The sequence below is a fragment of the Pyxicephalus adspersus genome, chromosome 6 (assembly GCF_032062135.1).
Source record: "Pyxicephalus adspersus chromosome 6, UCB_Pads_2.0, whole genome shotgun sequence".
Classification (NCBI taxonomy): Eukaryota; Metazoa; Chordata; class Amphibia; order Anura; family Pyxicephalidae; genus Pyxicephalus; species Pyxicephalus adspersus.
In genome coordinates, this window is record NC_092863.1 from 42,619,693 (window position 1) to 42,647,676 (window position 27,984).

Here is a 27,984-nt window from a genome sequence, read left to right on the forward strand (position 1 = left end):
ATTATTCATACTAGGGTACTGCACACTGAACTGTTTCCAATAAGAGGAGGATAATAATGCAGGAGCATTTTTAGAACCAACATTTAGTAAGCAGTCTCATTTAGCATCCAGGAACAGAAGTGGTGTGTTTGAGAAATTCATGTGCACTTATAATTGAAATATCAGTTTTATCCTACATCATTGTCTTTCTATAGGCTGCATTTAGTAGTCACATGTGACTATTTGTTTTACAGTGTGTAAATAATTAAATCAGGCCAACATTTAGCAATCAATTCCCATAGAGTAACAAATATCCCTGTATTGAACATTAATGAGGATCTCTGCAATTCTTTATTACGTTTATTTGTAATTATAATCAGAGAAACATAAGGCAGGGTGTCCATTTGTTATGCATGTTTTTTTTTCAATGCTGCATGACTCATCTAACTTTCCAGTTAATAAAAAGGTTACTTTGAAATATTGATTATAACCTTTTAGGTCTCATTAGATTTCAGTTAACTTATGAGAAGCAATAAGCAAGAATTTCTCAACCCGAAAGCATTCTGATCAATAATTTAATTTGCTGAACTTTCTGTATTGTGTTACAATGAAGATTCTTTGCTGAAGAGTACTTAGAGTTGTCACCCTTCTACTCTATAAAATTACTAAACATAGTTCTTTATATTTCTAGGGCCATTTTACTAATGATAACGTATATTAAAGGCTGAAATTCACCTTCAATGTGGTACTAAAGGCAGAGATGTGAAATATACAAATTAAAAAACACAGTGCTGATCACTCTCACTGATTTCCATAGGTTTGCATAGCCGCCTGAATTTTGAAAAATGTTTTTATGCTATTATATAATTGTAGGCTTTTAATATATGGTATTATTAGAACATTCCATAGGCTTAACAACATTCAACAGACACCGCTGAGTATATTGTACTTAAAATTATTAATATTAAACAGAATTTATATAGCACCAACATATTACGCAGCGTACTGATGACCATTTCAAAGTCATTAAGGTAAACTAGAGTTAATAATACTATATCCAATATACAATTACAAATACTAATACAATACTAAAAAGATATATAAAATTCTTAATTTTTCCAAATACCAAAAACAAAGCGGGAAGTAAAGGTGTCTATAAGGTGTTTTAGTGACACCAGGAGAAGAAATGAGCACATGGTTGTCTCTGAGGAAAACATTGACAGTAAAAAAACATCCAACAGAAATGTTATTCAGTTCGTTTGGACTGATTAGCCATGAATTTCTGTTTGAAGACATTGGCCCTGATTTAATAAAGTTCTCCAAGGCTGGAGAGGATACGCTTTCAGCTGTATGATCCAGCAAACCTGGAATGGATCTGCTCCAGGTATGAAAACATTTGCTAACAAATAGCTAATGACTTTTAGGAAATCCATTCCAGGTTTGTTGGATTAACCAGGTTTACAGATGAAATTGTATTCTCTCCAGGCTTGGAGAACTTTAATAAATCAGAGCCATTATGTCACCCAGAAGAATAGAATCGGAAATCATTCCAAAAGGATAGCAAAACACAACGGACAAAGGTTTAAACCCTTCCTATGGCTATGAATAACAAAAAAAATTCAACATGCTTAATATGTTTTGTATGTAGGTACAAATTTGGGTTTTATTTGTTTTAGTATCTGAGAACTATATACAGTAGTTTTTCTATGCAATTATTAGCCTATTTCCAGTACAAGTAGATGGCTGCATGTAAATTACAGCAGCTTTTTGTGTAAGGCCAGCTTGAGTGATGAGCAATATCTGCATTCTAGGCTGATGTCAGCTCTGCAGAGCTCTGCATTTTACAAATGTTTGAAAAGATTGTCTGGCAGGAAAACTGGATTGTCCTTAGGTATTAATAGATGGTTACATAATAAAAAAGGAAGAATATAATGTTCTAGAATGCATCTGAAGCATCCCTTTTAGACCAAGTATATTAACATAAGGTAAAGATAGGCAACCCAGCACAGTAATAATTCATTTGTCCCATCCTTGTAAATACAGCCAAGGGCCCAATCTTCACCCTTTAATTTTTGTTATTCTATGTGTGTATCAAAAAGGACATACCTTTCCACAGAACAGTGTAGGGTTAGCCCCACTGAACAGGAACGTATTTCCTGAATCTGCATTTCAGCTTCTATCATATTCTTCCCTATCTTGCGTTTTGTTTTATTTGGAAGGACTGGTCTATATTTGCCCATTTAGGACCTAAATGTTCCTATGACATATTATTAGGTATTGTGTAGGCACTTTTAGGTGGACCATAAGGTGCATGTAAAGGAACTTGGTTAAGTGAGTTTTGGATAAAGTAGGGAAAAGTTAGGACCACTGTCAAGTTTGTATTACTATCCGTGTCCCAGCTGGAAAAATTCAAGCAGTAAATTTGTCTCAGTGACCACTGAGGGTACATCCAACATTTTGAGTCTTCTTCAGAGCAATAGGTGAAGGAAATTCCCCCAATGGGGATACCTGTTCTAAAGACAACTCTTCAGGATGAAAAATATATTTCACTTCTTTCAGTCTCCTTAACATTCTAATATAATTAAAATCATAGACACCGTGGATTTTGCTGAATTTCCTTGGAAGCGTTTTTTGACCTACTGTCCTATTTACTGTTCTTCTTGCTGCAGAGAAATCAGTACATGAAAACCTGTAGTGTAGGAAATTCTCTGCATCTACTTTATCCTTTATGTTAATCTGTAAGACATTCAACTCATACTGCTTCTTGAATATGCCCCTACCAGATCAACCATCAAGGGGAAAACTCATGAGACATAGAAAACAAAAGCCCAGCCCTGATCATGATGTCTGCCACCATACAGAGACGCAGTGTAGAAGAAGCCATGACAAGTTAGGAATGGAGAAAAAGTTTAGCTGCAGTGAGTCTACAATCATCTCTGGATAACACTCTATTTGTGCTTTTTGCCCTTTTTCTAGTACTTTTCCTCATGAATCACGAACATGGGCAAAAACCTTTCTCTAACAAGCCTTGTTTGTTTCTTATTCCTATTAATGTCTCTTAGGTGTAATGTGTCTTTTGACAACAATACTTTTAGTGTAGATGACTCCATTTAAGCTAGCACTTCTCTATGTATTATCCTAGGAAGGGGAAAACAAGCAAAGCTATTGCCCACCCAACAGATAATTTTGGCCTTGCTAGAATAAATCCACAAGAATAAATAAATCCACAAGAATAAATCCCAGCCAAGATACTATCTGCATTAAGTTTGTATGGTGGCTTGTGTTTGCATGGGTATCCTTCCAAAACCGTATTGGTAGGTCAGTTGGCTCCTGTAAATGAGATCTCACAATAGCAGAGACATTAGATTGGTAGCTACTCTGAGAGACAGTTATTGGCAATGACAAAGACCCCATAAAGCACTGTGAAAGATGTCAGTGCTCTAAAACTGAATCAATAAATGTTTGTGTTCTTTTAACACATCTTGACCAAATTGGAAAGATGTTCCAGTTAGGTTATGAGGGGTGCAGCCTGCTCGGGATGGACAGATGTTTCACCATCCATCGTACTCAGATGGAAATCTAGCAAGTATGGCCACCCAAGCACTTGGGAGATGTCAAAGGGCAAGTAGTATGTCAACATCTTACCAAAGGACAATATCTTTTTAAATGTCTTTTAGAAAGGAAAGGAGATTTTCAATTAAAGAAAGCAAACATTAATCACTGCAACTGTTCATTTTATCATACTTTCCCAGTTCTAGCTATGGCAACATGTTGACATGGGCCCTAGCAGTGTGTTGAAAGTAATAGGTAGGCTACTATTGCTTACATTTTGAAGCCCACTCACTGTAATTCAGTGACTTTAATGTTTGTTGAGTTACTACTCCAGAACAAAAGTATGCAGGTCAGGAACTCGTTTTCTTAAAATAAAAACCCTATGAAGAATACAAATGCTGATGTCTAAAGGGCTACTTTAAACATGAAAGCAAAGAATGCGTAGAAATAGGAAGCCCTTATGAGTTTTTGAAAATCACTCAAGAACTGTCTCTGAACATACATATTCTCAGATAATAATAAGATTCTGTCAGTGATATTAAGCTCCCATGTTTTTCACTGTAGCACTTGGAAGAGGTGAAGACAATTGAAGATATACTGCAAATGTAATGTCAAGTAGCGAGGCACAGTTACAAATGACACGGATAACAGCTGTATCTAATAAAAATGATGTACAATGCAGACACAAAGTAATTATCATACCTGCCCAGTTTGATGGATGTGAGTATTGCTTACTGCTCTGTACTGTTTTCATTGCCTCAGACAGGGATGCACTTGCTTTCATTCCATTCAGAAGTGCAGAATAAAAGGCATGGACAAACATTTTTGAAGCAGCAACAGGAATAGGCCATAGGGATACAAGGACACACTGGGCTCCGGCAGCCAAAAAAGCCCGGGTCAAGCCAATAACTCCATCTGCAGTAACTTTGTTGTTGGATTCCTGATAAGATCCAAGAACCACTAGTTTTACAGGAAGCCTGAGATCCAGGACATCTGCTGCTGTCAGGAGGAATTCCTGAAGGGGTGGACAGTCTGATATACTTTCAACATCGCTGGCATCATCCTGCATCTGTAAAGACTCAGGAATGGTGTATGTATTTCCAAAGGTGCCTTTATTTGACCCAGAGTTGTTTTCACTGTTCGGAGTTAGTATTAAAGCTGCAAGTTTCCATGAGATGTGGGTAGCAAAGTGCACGCATTCTGCTTGTGTAAGCGCACTCATCACTTTGTCTTTTGTCGCTGAAGTGCCAACAAGTGGCTGACAACCCAGCAATTCAGCTACCATGTATGCTTCCTCTTCTGCTGAGGGCATTGGTCCCCAGAGCCATCTGTCCATCACTGATGGAGGAAGCTTAGGGTTTCCAATAACAGCAGCCATGGAGGTAGAACTTGAATATAAGGGAGCATTCTTCCGTAAGTGAGACTGTAAAACAGACATCAAGAAAAACATTGAATTATCATTGTCAATAAATTTAGATATGTGTCAATGAGCAAGGTGTAAGTCATACTATAACATCATTCTTCATAACATACAACATCTAAACAGAAAGGATGCCAGGGGCCAAACATATAATTGATCTTTATCTGTGCATCTTTGCTCAAACTATAGTCATATCATGGTATCACCTATCTATAGGTCATATTATCACAGTGCCAACTGATCATACCATCCATCTTCTTTCCTGTAGCTGTAACAAAGTCTAAACTAGGACAGTCTAAATTCTACTATACTTTTTTATATTCAGAGAACATTATACCTGCACATCAATATGTCTGGGACACAAACTGTCAAGAATACTTCTAAGAATGGGCTGTAGTGGCACAATAACATGGACTGGCAGGAGATTGTATAATGGGCTAAACTGAAATCTATGAACAGTATCTAGAAAGTAGATGGTTTTGTGTTTGTTTAGAAAACCATGTAAATTGTATGTCCTCCAAACCATGTTTTTGGGGCCCTATTATTATACCACTTCCAGTCCCAAAGAAGCAACAGAAAATGAGAATCATCAATTTCTATCCCAGAATTTTCACCAAAAAATGAAGCCACCATTGGAACCTTTTTCTCCCTTTCTAAAATGCTGGATTTCTCCCGACGTTCTGCTTTGGTGACAATATTCACCAAGGCAAATAAATGGAGTGAATCTATGTAGAAAAATCCAGGAATTTGAAATTATTTTAAAATCTAGTCCATGACTAGTTCTGTAAAAAATTTTTGCACATTAAACTTTAGGACATAATGACAGTTAATAAATTCCATGGTGCTAATGTAAAGAGCAAAACAATATCTGCATTGTTTTTTTTTGCAAAATTGATCATAAGAATTTAAATGTTCAATATTAAATCTAAAATAAGAAATATGAAATATCCACATTGTAGGTTTCAAATAGGACTTAAAGAGGAACTGCACACAGATATGAATGATCCTATTTGATCCAGCAATGTATTGATTCTCTTGGACTAGAAGAGTATGGTGCACAGAGAGGCTCTTCTAAAATGCTAGCTGACAGAAGGGGAGCACACAGAGATTATCTCAGCAGTAATCTGCTGTTTCTACACTGTCCACACTGAGATGATCACTGACCAAGCTAAAATGCTTTAAAGTATGGTCAGGATTCTGTCTGGCAGAGGTGCCTGGAATACAAGACTGGCTACAAAGAATTTCAATTATGCTGGCTTGTAGGAAACACGTATTTTAATACTAAATCTAGCTGTTACAGTTCTGTTTTAAAAGTGTTTTAAAACTTTACTTCTCCTTTTAGCACTGTCAGAAAATTAAATCAACCTGGAGCTATTCATCTGTAAAAATCATAAATCTGAAGATAAGGCTAAATCAAATATACTTCATTCTTACCTTGGAATTTATGTTCAGAGATCGTATGGAGGGAACAGCAATCAGACTGAAGCGCTCATAAAGATACTCGTTTGATGAACTGCCCTTTAGCAGAGCAAATGGGATGAGGTAAAGTTCTCCTTCCAAGACCAGCACCAGCTGACGGTGTCTGCCCACTGGGCCACTCGAATGCATTAGACCCTAAAGGGAAACAAGAGATAAAAATGTTCAGTGTAATCCTACCTAATATTTCATTATACATTCATTTATGTTGGTGAATCCTGCCTTCTGTAAGATAATGGGAGCAGCTATGGAATTATCTACAAACTCCACAAGGTTTCACACAAAATTATTATTTGTCACTCTTCACCAATTTACAGTACAGCCATTAAACCCAATCAGAAATTATTTTTATCACATGTCATAAACCCCCTGAAAGCTAAAACCTGATTCTGTGATTGCACACTTCATCAGTCAGCATACAACACTATATTGTCGTGTCTGTACTCCATTCTGCTGTGTTAATACTTATATTATTACTCTTTTCTGTTGTAGTATTACTTTGCTTTATACATTTGTGTTATTAATTTCCTCTATCCTGCTGTGTTATGAAGTGTTCACTGTTTTTATTTTGTACTATGTTAATATTGTGCAGTATTCCAATCCATTATTATTATGCTCTATGCCTATTATTTTACACTATTCGAATGTGTCAGTTCTCTGCCCCTATTGGTATGCCCTGTTCTAATGTGTTATTACTCTGCTCTATTCTGCTCTAATATTCTTTTGTAATATGATTTTGTGTTATATTTTGCACTGTTCTAGCATGTTATTACTGTTATTACTCTATTCTGTTGTGTTTTGTAACTATTCTTTTGTCTTGCTACACTGTAGTTTGTCCCTTACTGTTTTAATACTACAATGCTATATTATACTATTGTAGGATGACTCTACTCTGTACTATTAGGGTGTTTTGTTACTCTGCAAGGTTTCATTTTTTAAATTCTTTTTAGCAAAGCAGTTAAAATGTATCTAAAGCTATCTTGTGATATATATGGAAATGGTTAAAACTTTACTTTGGAGGAGATTCATTCCCCTCATCTATCTAGATCAGAGGTGGGCAAACTTTTTGAGTCGGGGGCCACAATCTGAAATAAAATTTGACAGAGGGGCCAGGCCGATGGGAAAGTGGGCGGGGTTAAGCCATCATGACACCACTGAACGTGACGTCATGGTGGCATAACCCTGCCCACTCTCCCATCACAGGCTAAGATCTGGAGGACGTGTTCTGCGGCTCTGGCCGGTGCGCCCCCCCCCCCCCAGCGGGGTCCTTCTCCTGACCCTGCTTGGGGTGGCACTTGACAGAGACGTGGACCCCCCAAAGGGCCGGAGAAACATCCCTATTGAACCGTATTCGGACCACGGGCCGTAGTTTGCACACACCTGATCTAGATAATCAGTGCCACCAGGACCATAACTGAGGACAATACAAAGTTTGAGCTGAAGAAAAACAAAGAAACAATCTTGTGCTGAACTTGCACTGGTCACAACTGTAGGGGGGTTTCCCTCATTTTTAAGAAATTTCCTTTTAATTACTGTAAAGTGGTAAGGGAAATATGACTAATGGCACACAAATAAAATAAACACTGAAAAGGCAAATAACTCCTTCCTAGATCATCCAAATAAAAAAATGGGCTACGAATAATTGGTACAATAAGTTTAGTCTGTAAATATTGGAAAAGCACCTCATGCTCTATTTTTTGTGTGAAACCTAACAATATCTGTCTGTCTGTCGCTCTCTCTTTTTAAATATATACATGGCCATTTCTTATCTTTATTATCTAGAAAACAATAACCTTGATTCCATGAGAGTATTAACATTTCTGTTTTCCTTTTACTCTTTTTTACTTTTTGAATATTTTAAACCCACTCCAAGCTAAGAATCACTGGCATATACTGTCATACATAAGCATGACATGATAGCCTAACACATCATATTTAGAGCGTTGCTGATGTGTTCCCAAGAAATGTACATAATTTACCGGAATATTCTACTTGTGCTCATTTTGCATCTCTAGCTCACACTGGCGGATGTGCTAGAAAAAGAGATTTAGGGTCAGGCATGTTGACATTAAGCAGCCTCAGGAGACTTCAGGAGAAACCTCTTCACTCCATTCTGACAAATTGTTTACAAAAACCAATGATTCCTTTAGGGAGGCATCCATAGACCAAAGCCCACGGTGAACTTGCTTCCGTTCTCTGAAGCTAAATTTACCAGCATTTGCTCAATCTTTCCTCTCCTTGCACAGTATGAGCTGACAAGAAGTATCTTCCCACTACTGGGAAGTGTTCTCCAGAAATATTTTCTTTCTATATTACGTTTGACTTAGTGCTCTCAAAGCATTAGCTCCAGGTAACTTTTAGCAGCTACTGTAAGTCATAGTGACAAGTGCCTACCCAGAGTTCCAATTTAGAAGAAACCCCTGAGGTTTGCTCTCGTGTTTTACAGAGGCTGCATGCAAGAGCTGCACAAATGGAATAACAAAGTGCATTTGCATTTTCATCCCATTTACAGTCATTAGATACAAAAAAACCCTAAAATCAGACTATGCAAATATATTAATATTTATGCAGTGGAGGGAAATAAATATGTACGCTCTCCACAAATGATATAACGGTACATAATAATGTAGGGGGAGCCAGATTTATAGTATTATAATACACAAGAGAGCTGATAAGACAAACATGCATAGCATTACAAAACAAATAAGGGCAACGTCTGACAGTAACATATATCACAAAGCATGTATTGCTGACCCACAAAATACATATTAAAAAACCAAAATGGGTATACATAAATAAATATGTCTATCATGTGTTTTTTTTTTTTATATATACAGAATGGAGATAAAATGAGGATAATAAAAAGAGTATATCAGCCAGTGGGGGAACTACTACAAATATTGGTAATTTATTTGCATTATTAAAATGCCTAGTTATTTCCTTCCACATGTAATTATTGTATGCTACTGTGTGTTATTAATAATAATATTAATAATAATAGTTTCTGCTTACTACTATAATACTTTAGGCTGTTTTCTCAGAAGATGCTACTTTGACGCACACTTTGTATATATTTTCCTGCATGCTATAATGTTATATTGGATGCTCCATACAGTTTGCTTTATGTGCACAATTGTTCCACTGTACAAACCAAACAAGAAAATAGAAAGATAACATTCGGTTTCTGGAACTATAAGGATCCAAGTGACTCCTTTCAATAACCCCTGCACCTTTTTTTTTGTGCAGTTCTTTTGGTGAAAAGAAAATCTCAAAAATGTCCAGAACTGGATCATCTCTTACTTTAGGATTTCTTTTTAGTGAAATATGATTAGGCTATGGATGTTCAAGTGGTAATATATTTAGATAATATAAAGAAAGTGATGAAGCTAGCATATTTTGCATCTTAAGCTGTTGAATATGAATAAAATATTGTAAAATATTTTCATTAATTTCTTAATTGACCAATAAAGAAATAAAAAAGATTACAGTTGTGTTGTGTCTACCACAATTGTGTTAAGTGGAGACTGGTGGTCCATAAAATGCTTTCTTTCATTGGTGGTCAGTTTGTTACACTTTTACATTGGAGGTCAAGGAAGGACGGACCCCTTTACTTGTGTGACTATTGGAAGAAGGGCCCCCATTACACTGATGGTCAGTAAGAAGAATGTTTTTTTCATTTGTAGTCAGTAAAGGAATGTCCCTTATGTTGGTGTTCAGATGGGGTGGTTGCCTAATAGTCACTCACTGCTAAATTCTATACAACCCTGGTGGTGGAGAACGACTGCTCCCCAATACATTTGCATGTAGGAAAATGATTAGAATCTGTCATGCATACATCGATATTTGTGCTCCCCCTATACTAAGGTCACCTGTGGCAGACAAAATCTTCAAACACACGTCACAAGAAACACAGTTTTTTTACTCTAATTTGTCTTTATTTTTTATTTTCAGTTACTGGCATCAATTAATGAAAATTCCTCAATGCTACTCTTTTATTCTCTAGCTTTCAGAAAACTTGTAACAAAGTGACCTGCATCCTACAATGTCCTTGTGAATAATTTAATATCTAATTAACTCCAACAGAGAATATTTTGCTGACTAAAGAATGTGATTTTTTGGTCTTAGATCTGTCTAAGGTTGCCTTTAACACCATCCATTCTCAGTGGCATTCTTTCCCACAGGATTATTATCAAAGGGAGAACTGGGGAATAATAACATGAGACATACACTTTTGTAAAATTCATTTCTAACCCCTTATTTGCTGAAACAACCTTGAGTAAAAAAATCTATTGAGAAGTAACAGTTAAAGATAAAAAATTGAGTTTTAACAGGAGTGATCAACCAGCGCAAACCTTCATATTCCATGAAAACAGACTGGTAAATCAAATGAGTCTGCCGCTGCAATTTTAGATTTAAAATATGTAATAGCAATAAGGTATAAGAGTATATATGTAATATAAATAAATATATATATATATATATATATAAAATACTTTTTGCTAACCAATGATATTTTCAATGTGCTTAAACCCCCCTAGTCATGCTTGGATCTCAGGACCGCAAATTCATCTAGAGAAGACATCAGATATGCAACTAAACAAGTAGGCAATGTTTTTTTCCATGTACATAGATTCATGATCTGTTTTTATCCCAAACTAAAAACGATATGACCAGCTCAACAGTTTTGGAGAATTAACAAAATGACTGTTTGGCAAAAAATTAAAGTCAGATGGACTAAGTCAGAGGCCCAGGGCTCTATGCTTATATACATAGTGAGATCTATTGTGAGAATTATGTAAAATCCTTGACTTGTATTGTCTTCATTTGTTTCCCTTGTCTCCTCAATAACCACAAGAGACATAAATTATTTTTTTATCTGATATCCTACAGTCATACATATATATTTGCTCTCATTTACATGTTGGAAGCTTTACAAATTAAGGTTTTTTTCCTGCTTAAGGGATGAAATAGGATTTGATTTAATTTTTGGTGATGTTTTATATTTTATGCTGTGCACTTCTTAAAGACGCAGTCAGTGAAAGTGTTGCTTAGATGATGACAGCAAAGGACACAGCGCTTTGAGGAACCATAGCGTATAGATCACCCAAGGCAAAAATTCAATCAAATACTGGTATCATGCCAAGGGTACAATACCACTTAATGCATGCTCAGTGTCTGTGGATAAAAGCTGTTAACAATAGCATTTAGGTAACAGAGGGGTTGTTTGATCTACAAAACAGCAATGCTTGAACAAATACAAGAAAAGTAGGCATCTAGAATTTAACTGAAAGTCATACTTCTAACAAAAATAAAGTAGGAACACCGTAGTTCTGATCATTACATCAAATAAAAACAATTACTGCAGGCAAAATATATCTTTCTTTCTCCACAGTCATTATAAACAGCGATTAACAATTAATGCACACAACAATTCAAATCAAACTGTCATAAAAGCTTTGCAAAACATTTAAAACTATTAGGAAATTAAATTAAATTATTTTAACAATTTTATAATAAAAAATGAATAAATTTTTAAATATAACAAAAAAAAAAAAAACAGTAAATCCTACGTTAAATTTAAACATGTCCAATTTACAGCCATTGTGTACTGGTATACTTACATAAGCTGTAAACTAGATTGTGGTATTCCCATGTTGAATTTGTCCAACTGTGCATGAATGGCCATCTAATATGACAGAAGTGGTCTTATAGCCACCGGTTGGCGATCGCTGTGCTAGAAAATTTTTGGTGGTCCGCAGCTCTGGTCGGTGCGCCCCTGAGCAGGGTCAGGAGAAGGCCAGGGGGTGCACGGGCCACAGCTGCAGACTATGTCCCCTGTACGGATCGCAGGCTCGGGGAAGTGGGAGGGCTGTGTCTCTGGATGCGAGGTCCAAAGCCGGTAAATTAAGTGGTCGGTGGGTCCGAAAAGGTTGGCGACCACTGTTATAGCAGACTTATAATAGCCAAAAACAGCCCCGTTTCCTGGTGGCTTTTTGTTTTATCCCTACCCTGCACAGGACATGTATCATGCAGTGCAGAGTTCGGCTCAACACACTGCACTGCCACATATAGAACCAGATGCCAAGGACAATGTAACTTATTCACACATGCAGGAGTTACATAATTAGTGGCCATCCAATGAACAAACGGGATCGCTGTGTACCTGGAAGACCACAGTGGAGTTGTCAGTAAAGATGACCACTTTGAGGGATGCAGCACTGACATAAATTCAGTTCTACTTTAAATTACACAGTGAGATTTATGCTAAACCAGTATAGTCACCAACTGATTGCACAATGCACCAGACGTCCCATAAGACCATCATTCTATTGGAAGCCTCTAATCTTCTGTGAAACAAATATAATTATAGGTTTAGGTATCTTTTTAGGTATATTTTGCTTTAATTAGGTTAGTAATCTATAACAACATACAATATGTAAAGTTTTAAGAGTTTTAAATAATATTAAGAATTGTGGATTGGTATAACACCACTATCTATTCTTTAGGAAAAACAAACAAGGTGAGTAATACAGATAAATACTGAAGATATTGAAGAAAAGTTGCCTTAGATGAAATCTAATTAATATGTAAGCATAAATATGTAAAGTTAAATTCAAGGTTGAGATAATTTTTTGGAAAATTACCAGTTTTTCATTTTCCAAGGACTGCACTACGGACACAAGGACATCAACGGCACATGTAGGAAAACAGATTTTAATGGTATAATAAAGGAATCAGACATTTTCTGCCAAGGCAAAGTCACATGACTGGAGATTATGGCCTGGAATTATTCATTATAACTCAAAATATTATACTGTTTCTGCAAATTGTGATATGTTTGGAATTTATATGTGCTGACATTACTAAGAGATCAACAACTATGAAACAGTTCCCAATGAGAAAAATACACAGATATAAAGCAATGCATATATAGCAAGATACAATATATTTCTGCCCATTCCTACCTTTTTGGTATAACTAAACTGATTTCTGATTGGTTATTATAGTTTATTGTCTTTTCTTTACTAATCTTTGTTGTATCTCACTAGTTATTGTTATGAAGTGGTATTATGTATTATATGTTAATGCAACTTCCTACATACATATATCCAGTATTGTAAGATACTGAATATTATTATATATATTGATGTATAGACAGTAGCTCATAAAAATGCCTGTTGTTATATTCAACATAATCTTAATTTTCAGAATTCTAGGTCATGGGAATGTTGTATTTGGACCACAGATCATAACGTTGTTCTTTACCTTTTACGTTTGTTATTCTTTCACTTTTAGGTTTCTCTGTATTTAATACAATCTTTGGCTTGTTTCACAATGGATTTAATAAAGACTGTGGTTAAAACACGTCATCCAGATGGAGTTTTTTTTTTCATTCTAACAGCCTTGCATTGTTTTTAGGTGGATTTAATAAAGGTTTGCAATATACTTCATGGTTGTGCTGATCAACATGCGGCCTATACAGGCTGCGCCTATATATAGCCTATGATATACACAATGTCTTTTCAAGAATTGTTTTTACTATACTGTACTTAGTAGATTAAAATAACCCAAGATGAAAACACAAGAAATTGAATGTAGTCCAGACCATTGATAGAACATTCTCCTCCATAATAAAGACTTGTCTGTCAGACTTTATTTGACTGAGAAGCTGAAAGGAGACATACACTATTACAGTGGGCACAAAAGGCAAGCCGCTTGATTTGCCAAACTGTCTGCTCTTCTGTAATAAGCTTGCCTTTTAATGCTGCAGACCTAATAAATTATTTCAGTCAAGTCATATTGCAGGGAGGAATGAAATAGGGTGTATCCTTCCATAAAGCACAGTGATCACTCCTCCGAGTCCTGGTTTTAGTATACAGAGTAGAAAACTAATTCCCACATAATATTATACAACTTCAAATGCTTCCCCATAAAGCCAAAATGTATTTTAAAAGCCTTCTCATCTCAAGCATATGGTAAAGTAACCTTGTACAAGCAGTGCTGTTAACATATGTAGCTATCATTTTAAAAAACTTTGAATTTATTATTATCTCATGTGCTGTGTATTTTATGTTTTTGGGGTTTTTTTAGCTCACATGAACACTTAACATATTGTGGTCAGCAATGTAAATCCAGGAAAAGGCCGTCAATGTAATTTATGATAGCTTAAATAATGTATGGCAGTAGCTGTGACAGGGAATAGAAAATGACTCTATAACCCTAATACAAACATCTTTGAAATCTTTTATAGGACTACAAACTTCAGCTGTCCTTTAAGGCCTTATCTGAGGAGTAACTGAAAATTGTGATTGCATTAGGTATAGAGGGTCATTTTATTTCAGAGGGCAATAAATCTGCACTGCTAAGACAGCTAAATTCTTCTTAGTGCACAAAGGAGGATCTGTGACTAGCGGTGATCCTCAGCCTTGTCAATAGGGGCCCCTAATTCCACCGCAGGTCCCAAAGCAGCTGCATGGGCTGTATTGCAGTGTTTGCATTGTACATGTTGTATAGCAAATAAAAAAAATGTATGTAATTTATAAAAGAAATATAACATGGATCCCATTTGTAAGGAGAAATAAGTTTATTAACAGAATTACTTCTTGGTTACCTATGATTAGGTAACGTGTTGCTTTATAAGACTATATTCCAAATATATTATATTCCAGTGGTCAATAGGCAGTTGGTTTTTTGTTTTAAACATCTGTGTTCTGATTGTTACAATCAATATCCAGAATGTTGTTGAGAAGTCACAAAGAATCCAACTGAACCCTTTCCACCAACATTTCCCCCCCCAAAAAATCAAGATACCATACATTTTTGTTACAGTAGGACATTGAAGAAAACAATTCCTGATTACAAGTGATTTCTGTCATCATATGGTCAATGTATCTTTTTAAATGGGATCTGTGCCAAGGAGCACAAGAAGGAAAAATTCATTCACATCAAGGGAATAACAACAGAAATACCAGAATGTGTTTTGTTGATTTTTTTCTATATCATTTTATGAACATTTTGATAGCTTCTTCTATTATCCTTTCTGTTCAGCTATTTCCTGATTTATGGTTCTAGGTGAAACATATCAAAATGATTATTGTGGTGTTTAAAGCTGGGAAAGGAAACAGTTTGGAAAATAAAAAAGAAAGGTAATGAAACACTGAGGAATGTAGAAACCTAATGCCAACCTTTTCAATGATCTTTTACAGACCTATGACATGTTTTTTTTTTGGCTTTTCCATATGTCTATGCCTATTAATAATAAATGCAAATGGGGTTGGATGGGTGAAAAGATGTTTAGGGAAATTCAAGAGATGTGCCAAGAGACTATAAAGAAGACAGTCGCCTCAGTCTTCAGAGTAAAAAATGAGATAGCATGGAGAACAATAAAGGGCGGCATGGAGGACAATAAGTAGGGAAAGCGTCACTGTATAGGCAGTATAGCCTGTTTTTTTTCCACTTAAGGGTCTCTTTAGTATGAACCCATTACAATGCAAGGCAAATTAAACTGACAATATGATAAACAATGCATAAGTAGAAAAAACTCCAGGACAAAATAATCAGTAGATCTAGATACAAACATGTAAACCTTTCCATTTAAAAGTTAAGGTTGGTCCAGTTTATCCCACCTTTCTACTGGTCCTTTAACGCCAATACCTGGGATATGAGAGTGCATGGCCAAGTCTAGATCTGCACAGTAAATGGGCTGCTTGACTATCTGGATCTATTGACAGTTTTGACTTGCAGTTTTCATTACAGACAACATCTGCTAAAGGCAGACTTTGTGAACTTTTTCTGCAAAAGTTTTCCAATACCTTTCTCCTATCATTTTTGTATATTGCCTACAGTGTGGGTTGCTGTACACAAGCACAAAAGCCACATCATTGTTGGCTACCCAATGGCCAAAGAAATAAGATGCCAAGAAAGTGCAGGTAAAGGTGGCAGTGGCAGCAACACAGCACTAACAGGGAGTTCATAGCTGTCATTATTTGGGGAGTGTAGACTAGGCTAAGTGTGCCATAACGTTCATGTTTGCTGTGCTTCAGTTGGGTAATTTTAACAGGTTTGTGGCAGGTTCACTGAGCCGTGTAGCACATTTTGCGGACAAGATTCAATTCATATCACAAGCAGTTCGTTGAATCATTGCTGGTTATTGATCCAGGTTGATGTCACAAATATTGGCTGTAGGAAGCAATCAAGGTTTGTCCCTTGTGAAACATAAATGGTAAATGTTACACACTAGGGTCTTTTCTTTCTCTACATTGCAATCAATACAAACATCTAACCAAGGACAGCTCTTAAGAAACCGCTGAACTCTACAGATATATATTTTAGTCCTTCACACTTTTGAGAGAAGCATATACTATGTGACTTTTATTTTATATGCATATAAAAAGTTACAAACACCTAGCAGAATTTTCTGGGGAAATCTTTGTTCATGGATTTGTATATAAATTTACTGCAGATCATCCTGTTTTATTTGGGGAAATGAGTTTTCCTTGTACCATAAAAGAGAAAACACAAAAAAAAACATAATTTTGTATTTCTTGTGTCACTTCAACCAATTGCTAAGGCCTAGTAAACACTAGCCATTTTTTTTGCTTGACCAACCAAACTCTCTGATCGGATATCTGCCAGCTGAAAGGCCACCTCCTAAACCCGGCATACACATAGTACATATGTTTAATCTCCTTTAGAAATAATGTGTAAAGACCTACCTGAACAATCTATCTTTTTGTATGCAGTCAGTTTGTTATTTGCACTACAAATTGTTGAATGATCTAAAGGTGATAATGTTCAAAATACTGATTGCACAATCAGTTTGCAACATTGTAACATGGATAGGCAGCTTAATTTGATTTGATTACAGTAAAATGAAATATAAATTACTGTATTTTGAATAATACCATGGTATATACTTTTTCCCTGCTTGACTTGTGTATGCAAGAACCCCAAAACAGATGTACATAAACCCTATATCTCTTTTTCATTATGGCTTATTGTCATGAATCTGTTGAAACGCTTCCTACCTGGAGATGCTTACAGTAAAATCCTGGTATTGAAGACTGACAATGCTAAGCCACTGCTTTGAATATGGTACCAAAATTGTCAACAGGCAGCATGCTATGTGAGTTCGTTTAGTTGACCATTGGGCTGCCTATCCAATAATTCTTTCAAATGGTCAACTGAAGGAATACACAAAGCGAGAGGACAAGAACGCTTCTTACCTAGAGGATCTCCAGGTAAGAAATTTGTAATTGTTGAAAGATTGTTTGGGAATGTTCTGAATGTGCCAAACATTGAAAAATAGGTTTTGTTTTTAGGTATATTTTAACCTCTGCAAATGTAAAATCTGAATATTGTACTGCTCTATATATATATATATATATATATATATATATATATATATATCCCTAACTTGTTTGTTGATTAATCATTTTGTAACTGTAAATATAATGTTAATAAAAACGAATAAGAACAAAGCAACCAAAATACATAAGACGCTATGTTTCTCGGGGGCAAAGAAAGTGCATTCCTGTCTTTGTTGGTATTTGTATTGTTCTGACAACCTAACCAAGAATATATTTTTTTTCCAGACACAGAACAATGCAAGTGTGTTGTCATGCTGCCCCCTGCTTACTGGATTGAGGAAGTTTTACAGTATAGATTATGCTGTAAAGAAGAGATCTCTGAGTGGATTTAAAATAAGAGGGTAATAAATCCTAATGCTGACCTCAAGCTTCCTTAGTACAATCTATTTCCATGGTTTTTTTTTTTTTACAAGGAAATACACAATGAACTGAAAAGGAAACCACAGCTCATGGGAAAGGAGCAGTATGCACTGCAAGTCTGATTAAAGATGTATATAACGGCTTGTGTGTTTTTAGGTAGTTAGAATGCTTTGTGATAATGGTACAACATCATTATCACAAAGCATTTATTGTTATGTCTTTATATAGATCTTCGGTAATATATTGTACTGGGTGTCGGAAGTATATATATGCTGGCACATTTTTAATATGCATTTTTAACTACAATTTAATAAATAAAATTCATGTAAATCACATTTGCATAAACGATAACAATTAATCTCATTTAGGCTTGGTGTCCCCAATACTAGCAGACTGCAGCTAAGGGCATTCCCACCATACCTTATTTTATATATCTTGTTCTCACAATTGTTAGCATAGTATTGCACATAAATAATAAAACTGCTGCTTTCCCTATATAGGGCTGAGAGGTTGGCATATTCTGAATGTTCTTTTTTTTACCCAAGTAAAATAAAAATAGTAAGGTATGGCCCTTTGCAGGAAATTTTTTCTGATGATGTTATGATGGCATGACTGGCTGTGAAGAAGTCAGATAGCAGCTTTCAGCCATTCCTTTGGGCAGAGGTTTTATAATGGAAATGTGACATCCTTTCTTGGTCAGTGATGCTGTATAGTAAATCATTAAAGTGGTTAATGATACAGAAATGGCTGCCAAACTGCTGCTAAAAAACATGGTTTCATCAGTGAGTTACAAGGTACACGAATGCCAAACTGTTCATCCAACACGGCCTCAAGGTATTCATATGTTACACAGGATGCAGAAATAAAGCTGGTTCTACAAAGATTGTTGTGCTAAACCAGAACATTTTTTAGATTATTTTCTTTTTATACCTTGTAGCTGTATATGATGCCTAAACATATTAAAACATTCAGCTTGGAAAATCTGCTGGCTTCCTATCACTATTAACATTCTTTTGGGTTTTATATCTGAAAAAAGCATATTTACTTGTAGCACCATTTATCAGATTCCTGACATCTGTGTCAAGCTGTCTGGCACCAAAACTGTCCTGGCTGCCTAAAACTGAATAAATCATTCTGTGGTATGAACCATCTGTAGCTGCTACCAAAAGCCTAAAGCAAGCCAACAATTCTATCAGTGTTATTCTTCATATACTGTATATTACCATGCAAATTTAAATACTCATTGCATCCTACAAACCAAAACATTAAAAAAAAATACTATCACTGGATCCCATGCTATATGCTATGACATACTTGTTTAAAATAAAAGAATACAGTACATGCTTGCTGAATTATAAATATCACAGGCCAGACAGGTATAAAAACATCCGTTCGTGAAGTTACCTATTTGTTAATACAAACAGAAAATGTAGTTTTAAATGCTAGTAATTTAATCATATAAATTTCCCTGTATGATCCACTTGTAATCCCCCATTAGTAGAAATTCTGCCATACACAGGATTTTTATTTGCAAAAGGGACAGGAGATATCCCTTCTACAATAAACATGCTTACCTGACTGTTATCTTATTTTCTAAGTACATTGAGCATCTCAGTGCAAGATGTCCAGGTTTGCCGGGCATCCCAGCAACTCTGGCCTTTGCAGCGCTAGGACCGTAGTTTGTATCTTGGTCAGGACATTATCTGCATGGAGTTTGCAGGTTCTCCCTATATTTGCGTGGGTTTCCTCAGGGTACTCTGGTTTCCTCCCATTTTCCAAAAATGTGCAGTTAGGTAAATTGGCTTCCCACCAAATTGGCCTTAGATTGTATTAATTACATATGACTATGGTAGGGACATTAGATAGTGAGCCCCTCTGAGGGACAGCTAGGGATATGACAATGGACTTTGTAAAGTGATGTGCAGTATGTAGGCACTATATAAATACTGGATAATAATAATAACAATCCCCCAGGGCTGCCAGGACTGAACAAACTCTTACACATGTGTGGGAGTTACATCATCCTTGCCTGACCAATGACAGTTATGAGCCGTAGGCTGTAAATAAGTATAACACATTACCCATACCCATTTGAAATAAAATAGGGCATATGTATATTTAAAAGAAGCTGCAATATCTTCCATGGTGTGAAAACCTGCTGTGGCCAATATGTTGGGTTTACACTCCATAACATACAAAGGTGGGCAGGAACATACCAATTACCCATGCGGATAAGGCGGGAGCTAGTAATTAGGAAGGGTAGCCCTCACTGTTGGAGTAGCTGAGATATGTAAGGAGCCAGGGTTACACAGCCAGGCGGGGTTTAATAATACTTCTAGGTGGTTAAAAGCATTCTTAGCAAAGCACAACCTGCTGACTTCATTAATGATAAAGAATTACCAACAGTGGAGCCCAAGTGGCTTTCTACTAAACCCTTCCTACGGACATGCTGTGAATATTCACACTACCATTATATGGTAAGGTATCCTGAGGTACAACATACCACATTGTGCGTCAATGGAATGTAATTTGCTTTAGTTTTGGAAGTATTCTAATGCATTCTAGCCCAGCCATTTTAAATGCAATGTTTAACACAGCCCAGTATAAGGTGTGTCATTGTATGACAACTCCTGCTGCTTTAGTGCACTGCAGTTATGCTGTGAACTAGCCCTAAAGACCAATTTACATGTTTAGATGTGGATGAATTTTAATTATTTGTCACTGATGTGCACAATGCTGAAAAATAAATGGTTGTGTTAGATTTCTGTTCACTGGAGTCAGTAAGAAATACATTTTGATTAGTAAAGGAAATTGTACACATCCCTAACACTTGAATTGCTGGTTAACTGAGCTTGAGACATTGATTAATTGGAAACAGGCTGAATCAGTGAAAGTGTGAGTGTTTTTTTTTCCTTAAGTGTTTGCTACCTCGATTTCAAACATATGTAGCTGAACATTCCATCCCCTGCTGCAAAAATTACATGTAAAATTCTTTTTGGCACTTTTATAGAAAAGTCTTGTCCAGGAGCCAGAAATCACACAGGGAATCATAACTCTACAAGGGATTAGCCAAGGGGTAGTATGCAACACATTGAGTCATATTTAAACTATCTAAATATTTTACTACTTCAAAGTTCCAAACAAGGTTAGGATGCAGATAAAGGATACACTGACACCGGACTATTCTGGAAGAAGATAAAGCAGTAACAAGACCACATGGAGAATATTGCATACAATTCAGCATGCCTAACTACAATGAAACATTTCAGAAATGTAAAAGGTAGTATTGAAGAGAACCGTATGTTAAAGGTTTATAGGCTCTAAAACAGAAACTAATGTAGATGGCTCATAAGGGAGTGGCATGACGACAAGGAATGAACTGAGTAAAATATATTACTTAACGGCAGAATAAGTCAGACTCAAGATGCAGGCAGTTATGTAGTATAGACACAAAAGCAGGATTAACATATACTTGGAGCTAAGTGTAGGCAGATTTTCTAACCTGGAAGACTGTCCGAGCTGCCAAAATCAACAAATGAACCCCTTACTCTATGTTAACAAAAAATGTAAATATAATATATATATATATACCATGGAAGGAAACTGTTCTGCGTAAAAAAGTGCAGCCACAAGCTAAATGTTTGTGGTTGGGTTAATGAGAAGTACAGATTGGTACTTGTAAAATACATTTACACAGCACCCTTCGGGGGTTGATTTACTAAAGGTATAGGGACTGGTAACTAAGCAAAAGTGAATAATCACTGAACATAGTAAATAGTTCAATTATTGTGTTAGCAGATCTGCTAGGTATACATAACTAATACACAATCCAACATGAACAGCCTCCACTTCTTTGGTAAATCACCTCCTTTGTCTCCAAATTCTTCCAAACATTCTCAACTTCTGTAAAACATTTGTAATTATGTATGTGTCATATGTACAATCAGAAATAGCTGAACACAGGATGTGTACCTGGTTCTGTAAAACTGTGGGAATTCTTTGGGGCATTTTAAAAGGATTTTCTGATTCTATGGGCCTGATTTATTAAAGCTCTCCAAGACTGGAGAGGATACACTTTCATCAGTGAACCTGGGTGATCCAGCAAATCTGTAATGGATTTCCTAAAAGTCATTTGTTATTTGTTAGCAAATGCTTTCAATCCTAGACCAGATCCATTCCAAATTTGATGGATCACCCAGGTTCACTTATGAAAGTGTATCTTCTCCAGTTTTGGAGAGCTTTAATAAAACTGGCTCTTTTTAAGCATTAGTCTTCCTTTATTGATTGCAGGAGGTATTACAGCTTATAGTAATCTAAGTGTAATTATTGCTAGCCTCCTCTTCCCCTTAGTTTAGTTTTTTATTCTATACTGATGTAATCATTTTATAAATAATATTTATAAATGGAAATTTCTTTCATTTTAGGCACAGTTATATGGCTTTTCCTGCAATTTAAAATAGCTGCGTCAACCAATTCTGTATATTGCAGAGATAAATATTAGTTGCCTGGCTCCCTCTAGAGTTCATTAAGAAGAAGCTGAGCAGTATCCAATAGTGCAGTATGCATAAACAGAACAAAATGACCTAAAAATTATTGTATACTGCATATATTTTGCATATCATACTACAAGTGTTTTTTTAGTCAGTTTGCAACTTATAAATAAACATTAGGAATTAGGAATAAAAAAATAGTGATGCTGAAACTTTAAATAGGAAAGCTGAAACTTTATGAATCTGATTTCCCAAAAGTTTTTATTTCTTCCTAGTCAACTAATTGCTGCACCATCCTGACTAGAGGAAATAAAGAAATATCTTCATTCTTAGATGATATTTGTGATGACTTCCTCATTTGTCAAAGAGTAGTCATGGACTAGGATAGGGGGTATTGAAGACCCTTTGCTTATAGGCAAAGGTAAAAATCTAGGAAAATATAGCCCCACACACACACCTGAATTCTTGAACATATACCAGGGAAGTATGGAAAACACTAATCCTCATTAACACAGATTGAGCAGCCAGTTCCAGATAAAGTGGTAATATCTAAAGAACTTTCACACATTTCACCAACATAATTAATTACAAATCCCTCTATAGCAAAAAAACTGCCGCAGCACATTAACAACTTGTTGTTAAATAATAATAATATTAGAAAAGGTTTGTTGTCATATATATTTTTAAACAAGGTGAAATACTGTGGAAGATTGTCTGCCTTGGACTGTATTAAATTTTATCCACCCTGGGCATAGAAATGCTGTCTTCACACCCACCAATGTTTCTCTATTGTGATACTGTATGATTCTGTTTAGGGTAGGAATTATTGCATATATAATTTAATTTATTTTGTACAACAAAGCTAAAGACACTAAAACTAAAACTTAGTACCCTTCATGAAAAGCATCTCTCTGATGGCCCTTGTCTCATGTCATTTAAGGACATTAGTGAAGTAGGGGTTAGAGGATGGAAGCACCACGCATGGTGGGGAAAATTCCAACCCCTACGTCATGACAGGATAACAACAAAACAGGGGTTAGAGCATTTAACCACTGCACGTGGTGGGAAACACTGGCACCAGTGAGTATAATGCCTTTTTCTATTGCATGGTACTACAGATCAGTTATAATCCAAAAAAAGAAAGTATAACAATAAATAAATAAAAACAAAGTTCAGTATGAACTAGCTGTAGATTGCCCCCAATCAACTGGATGACTAAAGCAAGAAAAATGCATTTTGAGTTTTCCCTGAAGCAAGTGCGGAGTACATGGGATGAGACAATGTCAGCTACCTCCAGCAGACAATCATAACAATATAATAACCTTACCCCTTCCATTGGTGCCAGCAGCAGATCATACAGAGCTCGAAGAGGTGGCTTACTGAGACAGCTTTGTTTTCGAGGCAAAGATGAGGTGTTATCTTTCACCGGAGACATAGTGTTGTTACTAAACAGGCTTGTCATACTTTGGCAACTTCTAAAAAGCAAATAAAAAAAGAACTTTAAACAAATTAAATATTGTATGCAATCATATATAAAAACATAAACAGATTTAACTTTTTTATCATAATACTATACCCACCATAAAATATAATGAAAATATAGGTTTCACAGGTTTCAAATTTAGGTTAGTACAGGACTGTCTAACCTAGGTTCTCAATGGCCACAGGGCAGAATTTTAATATAAAAATTTCTGACTCTTTGTAAACCACACCTTACAAAATTTACAGCTGTCTGTTAAGGAAATATAAAAATATATGCAGATCCTAGCTCTTGGGGACTGGAGCTGGACAGCCATGGCTTAAGCTAGGTACACACTTCCAATAATTATCTTTAGAAAACAAATAATTACGACTGATCAAAGATCATGCACAAATATATTTGAACGATTGTATTTTGCACAATTCTGTACTTGCTGTAACGCTACGATCGTTCAAATATAAGTCACCAATAGTGTACACACGATTGATTCGATCGTTCAAACGATGCAGGGAGTAACATGTAAAGGAGAAAGTGTATTGCAGAAACATGGCGGATCACTGAACGACCGTACACATGATAGATAGTTAACGATCGTCAGTCAATCAGATCCACCGTGACGGTCGTTCATTTCCAACGACAATCCTCGTTCGTCACAAATGTGCTAAGACCTTTTTGGGTTTAATTAGGAGTTTAGCACCAGCTTTTTTGAAGGAAAACATTTGTTATGCTAATTCATCCTCTTCAGTTTTGGGATTTTCCCTGTTGGTGACATTATTCAGTAAATAAAACTTAAGCCATCTGGAACTTGCCATGTATCACATATTCCACCAGCCCTTATTCTGAAAATATCTTTCTGCATTGTTCTAACTTAAGCTACGTACACACGTCAGATTTTTATCGCCCGATAATCGGCATCGGCCAATTATCGGGCGAAAATCTGCCGTGTGTACAGTCGGTGTCGTCCATCGTCCGCAGGGTGCCGCTCCGTCGCTCTCCCCCTCCCCTCTCCATAGAGCATGAATGGTGCTGTATGTACAGCACCGTTCATGCATCGTGCACTCCCTTGTCGTTGGAAAGGATCGTGAAAGATCCTTTCCAACAACAAAAATTGGAAGTGTGTACGCAGCTTTACAAAGATGTCTGTACACAGTTACCATCCCATATAAAATAGCTAGATGTCAGTAAATGAATAGCACATGATGGCACAACACATGACCCTGTTGGTGTCCCTTAATTTGCAGTAATATAATACCTGATTACATTACATCCTGTAGAACTGATTGAAGGTTCAGAATTGCCTTATTTTAGACAAAGTGAATTCTCACTTACCCACTCATGGGTAAGGAAATTAAAAAAAAACTGACTTTTGCTTGTACTGGTTGATTGAATTCAGCTCAAGCTCATTTGCTAGGGTAAGTGAATCTGCAAGGATCCTGCAAACAGTATTTAGGAGCACTACTCTTACTGTGTTAAATGTTGTCTAAAGCAAACTTCACAAATCCTAACTCCCCCACGACCTAACCTCCCAGCCTAATAATAGTACCTTAAGACAGGGCCTAAATAAAATAAGTTAGAACGTCATACTCTGGTAATACTATCTCCCTTGATAATATTGAATCACCCCTTTGAGTTATGATGTGAAGCCTTCATTGTGAGGCACGGTGCATTTTTTTTTTCTCACAGTTTTTCCTTGCTTCAGTCAATACTTACATAACATTTCTTCTGTAAAACCAATATGCAGATTAAATAAAATTGGCAAGAACATAATACAAATATAATATAAAATAATCACATCCTAAATATCTTTCTGAAAAGGACCTGAAAATATGCCGTAATTTTAATTTCCTTCTGTGTAACCCTGAATATTTTTATTGGAGGTTTCAATTATGAACATTATGAGAATCTTATCTGAATTCACCTCCTAGCTAGACAGTAAATTTCTCAGGAAGACTGCTGTAATGTGGGTTGCTATGACAATCTGAAGAGGACAGGACAGAATCGCAGTAAAATGAAGAATAATACATGCGTGTTTTCCCATCTTTGCACTTTGAAAAGTTCATTATTGAAATACTGCCCGCAATATTAAGCCATTACCTGTACAGATGTAAGGTACAAAGTCAGAGTTAATTATGACCGAACATTTAACTTAATAGTTAATGGCAATCTGGATACTGCTAATATTTTGTAATGAACAAAGAACTACTTAGGATGTGTGAGGTTTAGCATGCAGAGTGTCATACACCTTATTCTATTCCTAAATATTTCATTTTTTACCATAAAAATGTTATCAATCCAAAAAAGTGGAGCAATGGCCTTATCGAAAAACAAGTCTGTCACATAAATTTTGGTGCATCACCCAAAATGTAGGAGTATAACATTTTTTACCCTAATGGCACACGACTCCGTTTAGAGATTGCAGTATACACAGCTGGGCTCCCATGGACACATGCGCTAAACATTGTAACCCTCTACATCCATTATGTCATCCACTGTGTATGCAATGTACTTGATTTACTATAGGGTATAGTACTTGATTTATTGAGTTTTCCATTTTCCATGCATTAGATTAAATAATAAGTAAATTCTGCAATTCAGCAGAGGTTCACCTTATTCAACAAGCTAAATGTTCCTTGCAGAGTAAAAGGACAGGCTTAATGCAGAAGTAAACTCACTAGAGCAAAATATCACCAGGAGGTAGAGATTTATGGAAAATAAGACTTGCATAACCTCTTTTGGCAAGAAACCTTTTACCTGGTTCCTATTGCCTTTTTTGTCAGCGCACAGTACATGCTCCATACAGGGTGGCGTCTGCTTCTATTGCTGGCCCTGCCAAGAATAGACCTAAATGCCAGTGATAATGTAACTCCTACACACACACACAAGAGTTACATCACCCAATGCCTGAGGAGGACCACTGTGGACTGGCAAGAGATGGGAGATTGTGGTGGGTTCAGGAGATACGGTGATGCCAAGAAGTGTCATTGCTAGAGGACACCAAAAAGAAAGTAGTTATGTGCCATAATCATACCACAGCATACTTGCCGAATATGGCAATAGCTCCCCCACACCATCCAGTTTATTTGTGCTTTAGGTTCTTTAAATCAGCCCCACCATGTATATCATGCCTTTTATTTTACTTGAAGCATTGGGAAATAAAGGTTTTATTGGGGAAATTCCTCCTCACTTCCTGTCCTAAAGACAATGTACAGAAAGTGAGTTAAACTCTCAAAAGGAGGCACAGACAGAAATTGATAGCTGAAGAGGTTCCCTACTCAACTAAACAAGAGTGATTTTAATGTTGATGGTATTCCTTTTGGTAATGTTTTTCTATCTTCCTCTATTGGTAAAGTAGTCTGATTGAGACAAAGCAAAGGAAAATCTCCCCAGAGCCTGGTCCTTGTAGATACACAATGATCTGTGGTATTACTATGATCAAGTTAATGGACACAGTTGTTTCAATTGTAAAGACGACATATAAAGTAGAGGGGATTTGGCAACCACATTTTATGCCATTCCTGTATATGACAATAAACATACTTTACAACAACAAATGTCACAGTTTTGGTATAGCCATGTATATGATTTATTTCCAAAATCATGTCCTAAGTGAAAAATGGCAAGTTGGTGAGCAGTTTTAAAGAAAAACGTTTAACAAGGCATTATGGCTGGATAGATTTCTCCATAAGTAAGAAAAAGGCCAATTCTCTCTCTTATCTCAATAAAAAGAGCTCCGGAATAAGTAATGGTTTCTTTTATCTTGAAGGGAGGTTTTATTGCTTCACTTGCCTTACTGCTGCTGAGACAGCATCTTCTTTGTTTCTATAGTCAAGTATACTTTTCTGAAACTGCTATTGATTT

The 27,984-nt window shown here is 36.2% G+C and overlaps 1 protein-coding gene and 1 long non-coding RNA gene across 5 annotated transcripts in view; one reads left to right on the forward strand and one right to left on the reverse strand.

Annotated features, from left to right (window-relative positions):
* LOC140333645 (uncharacterized) overlaps positions 1-13,797 on the forward strand; it is a 37,050-nt gene extending 23,253 nt beyond the window's left edge. Inside the window, exons 2-3 of one of the 2 annotated variants that reach the window (XR_011921404.1) lie at positions 10,966-11,028; positions 13,091-13,797. This is a non-coding gene — a long non-coding RNA (uncharacterized lncRNA). Of the gene's footprint in view, positions 1-10,965 lie in introns of both variants that reach the window. The other variant, XR_011921405.1, reaches the window with a different exon arrangement.
* TTC28 (tetratricopeptide repeat domain 28) overlaps positions 1-27,984 on the reverse strand; it is a 333,992-nt gene that overhangs the window by 11,299 nt on the left and 294,709 nt on the right. For all 3 annotated transcript variants that reach the window (XM_072415453.1, XM_072415452.1, XM_072415454.1), the window contains 3 exons: positions 23,974-24,121; positions 6,386-6,565; positions 4,234-4,954 (listed from right to left, as the gene is read on the reverse strand). In XM_072415453.1, the coding sequence (XP_072271554.1) occupies positions 4,234-4,954; positions 6,386-6,565; positions 23,974-24,121 (1,049 nt within the window). The remainder of the gene's footprint in view (positions 1-4,233; positions 4,955-6,385; positions 6,566-23,973; positions 24,122-27,984) is intronic.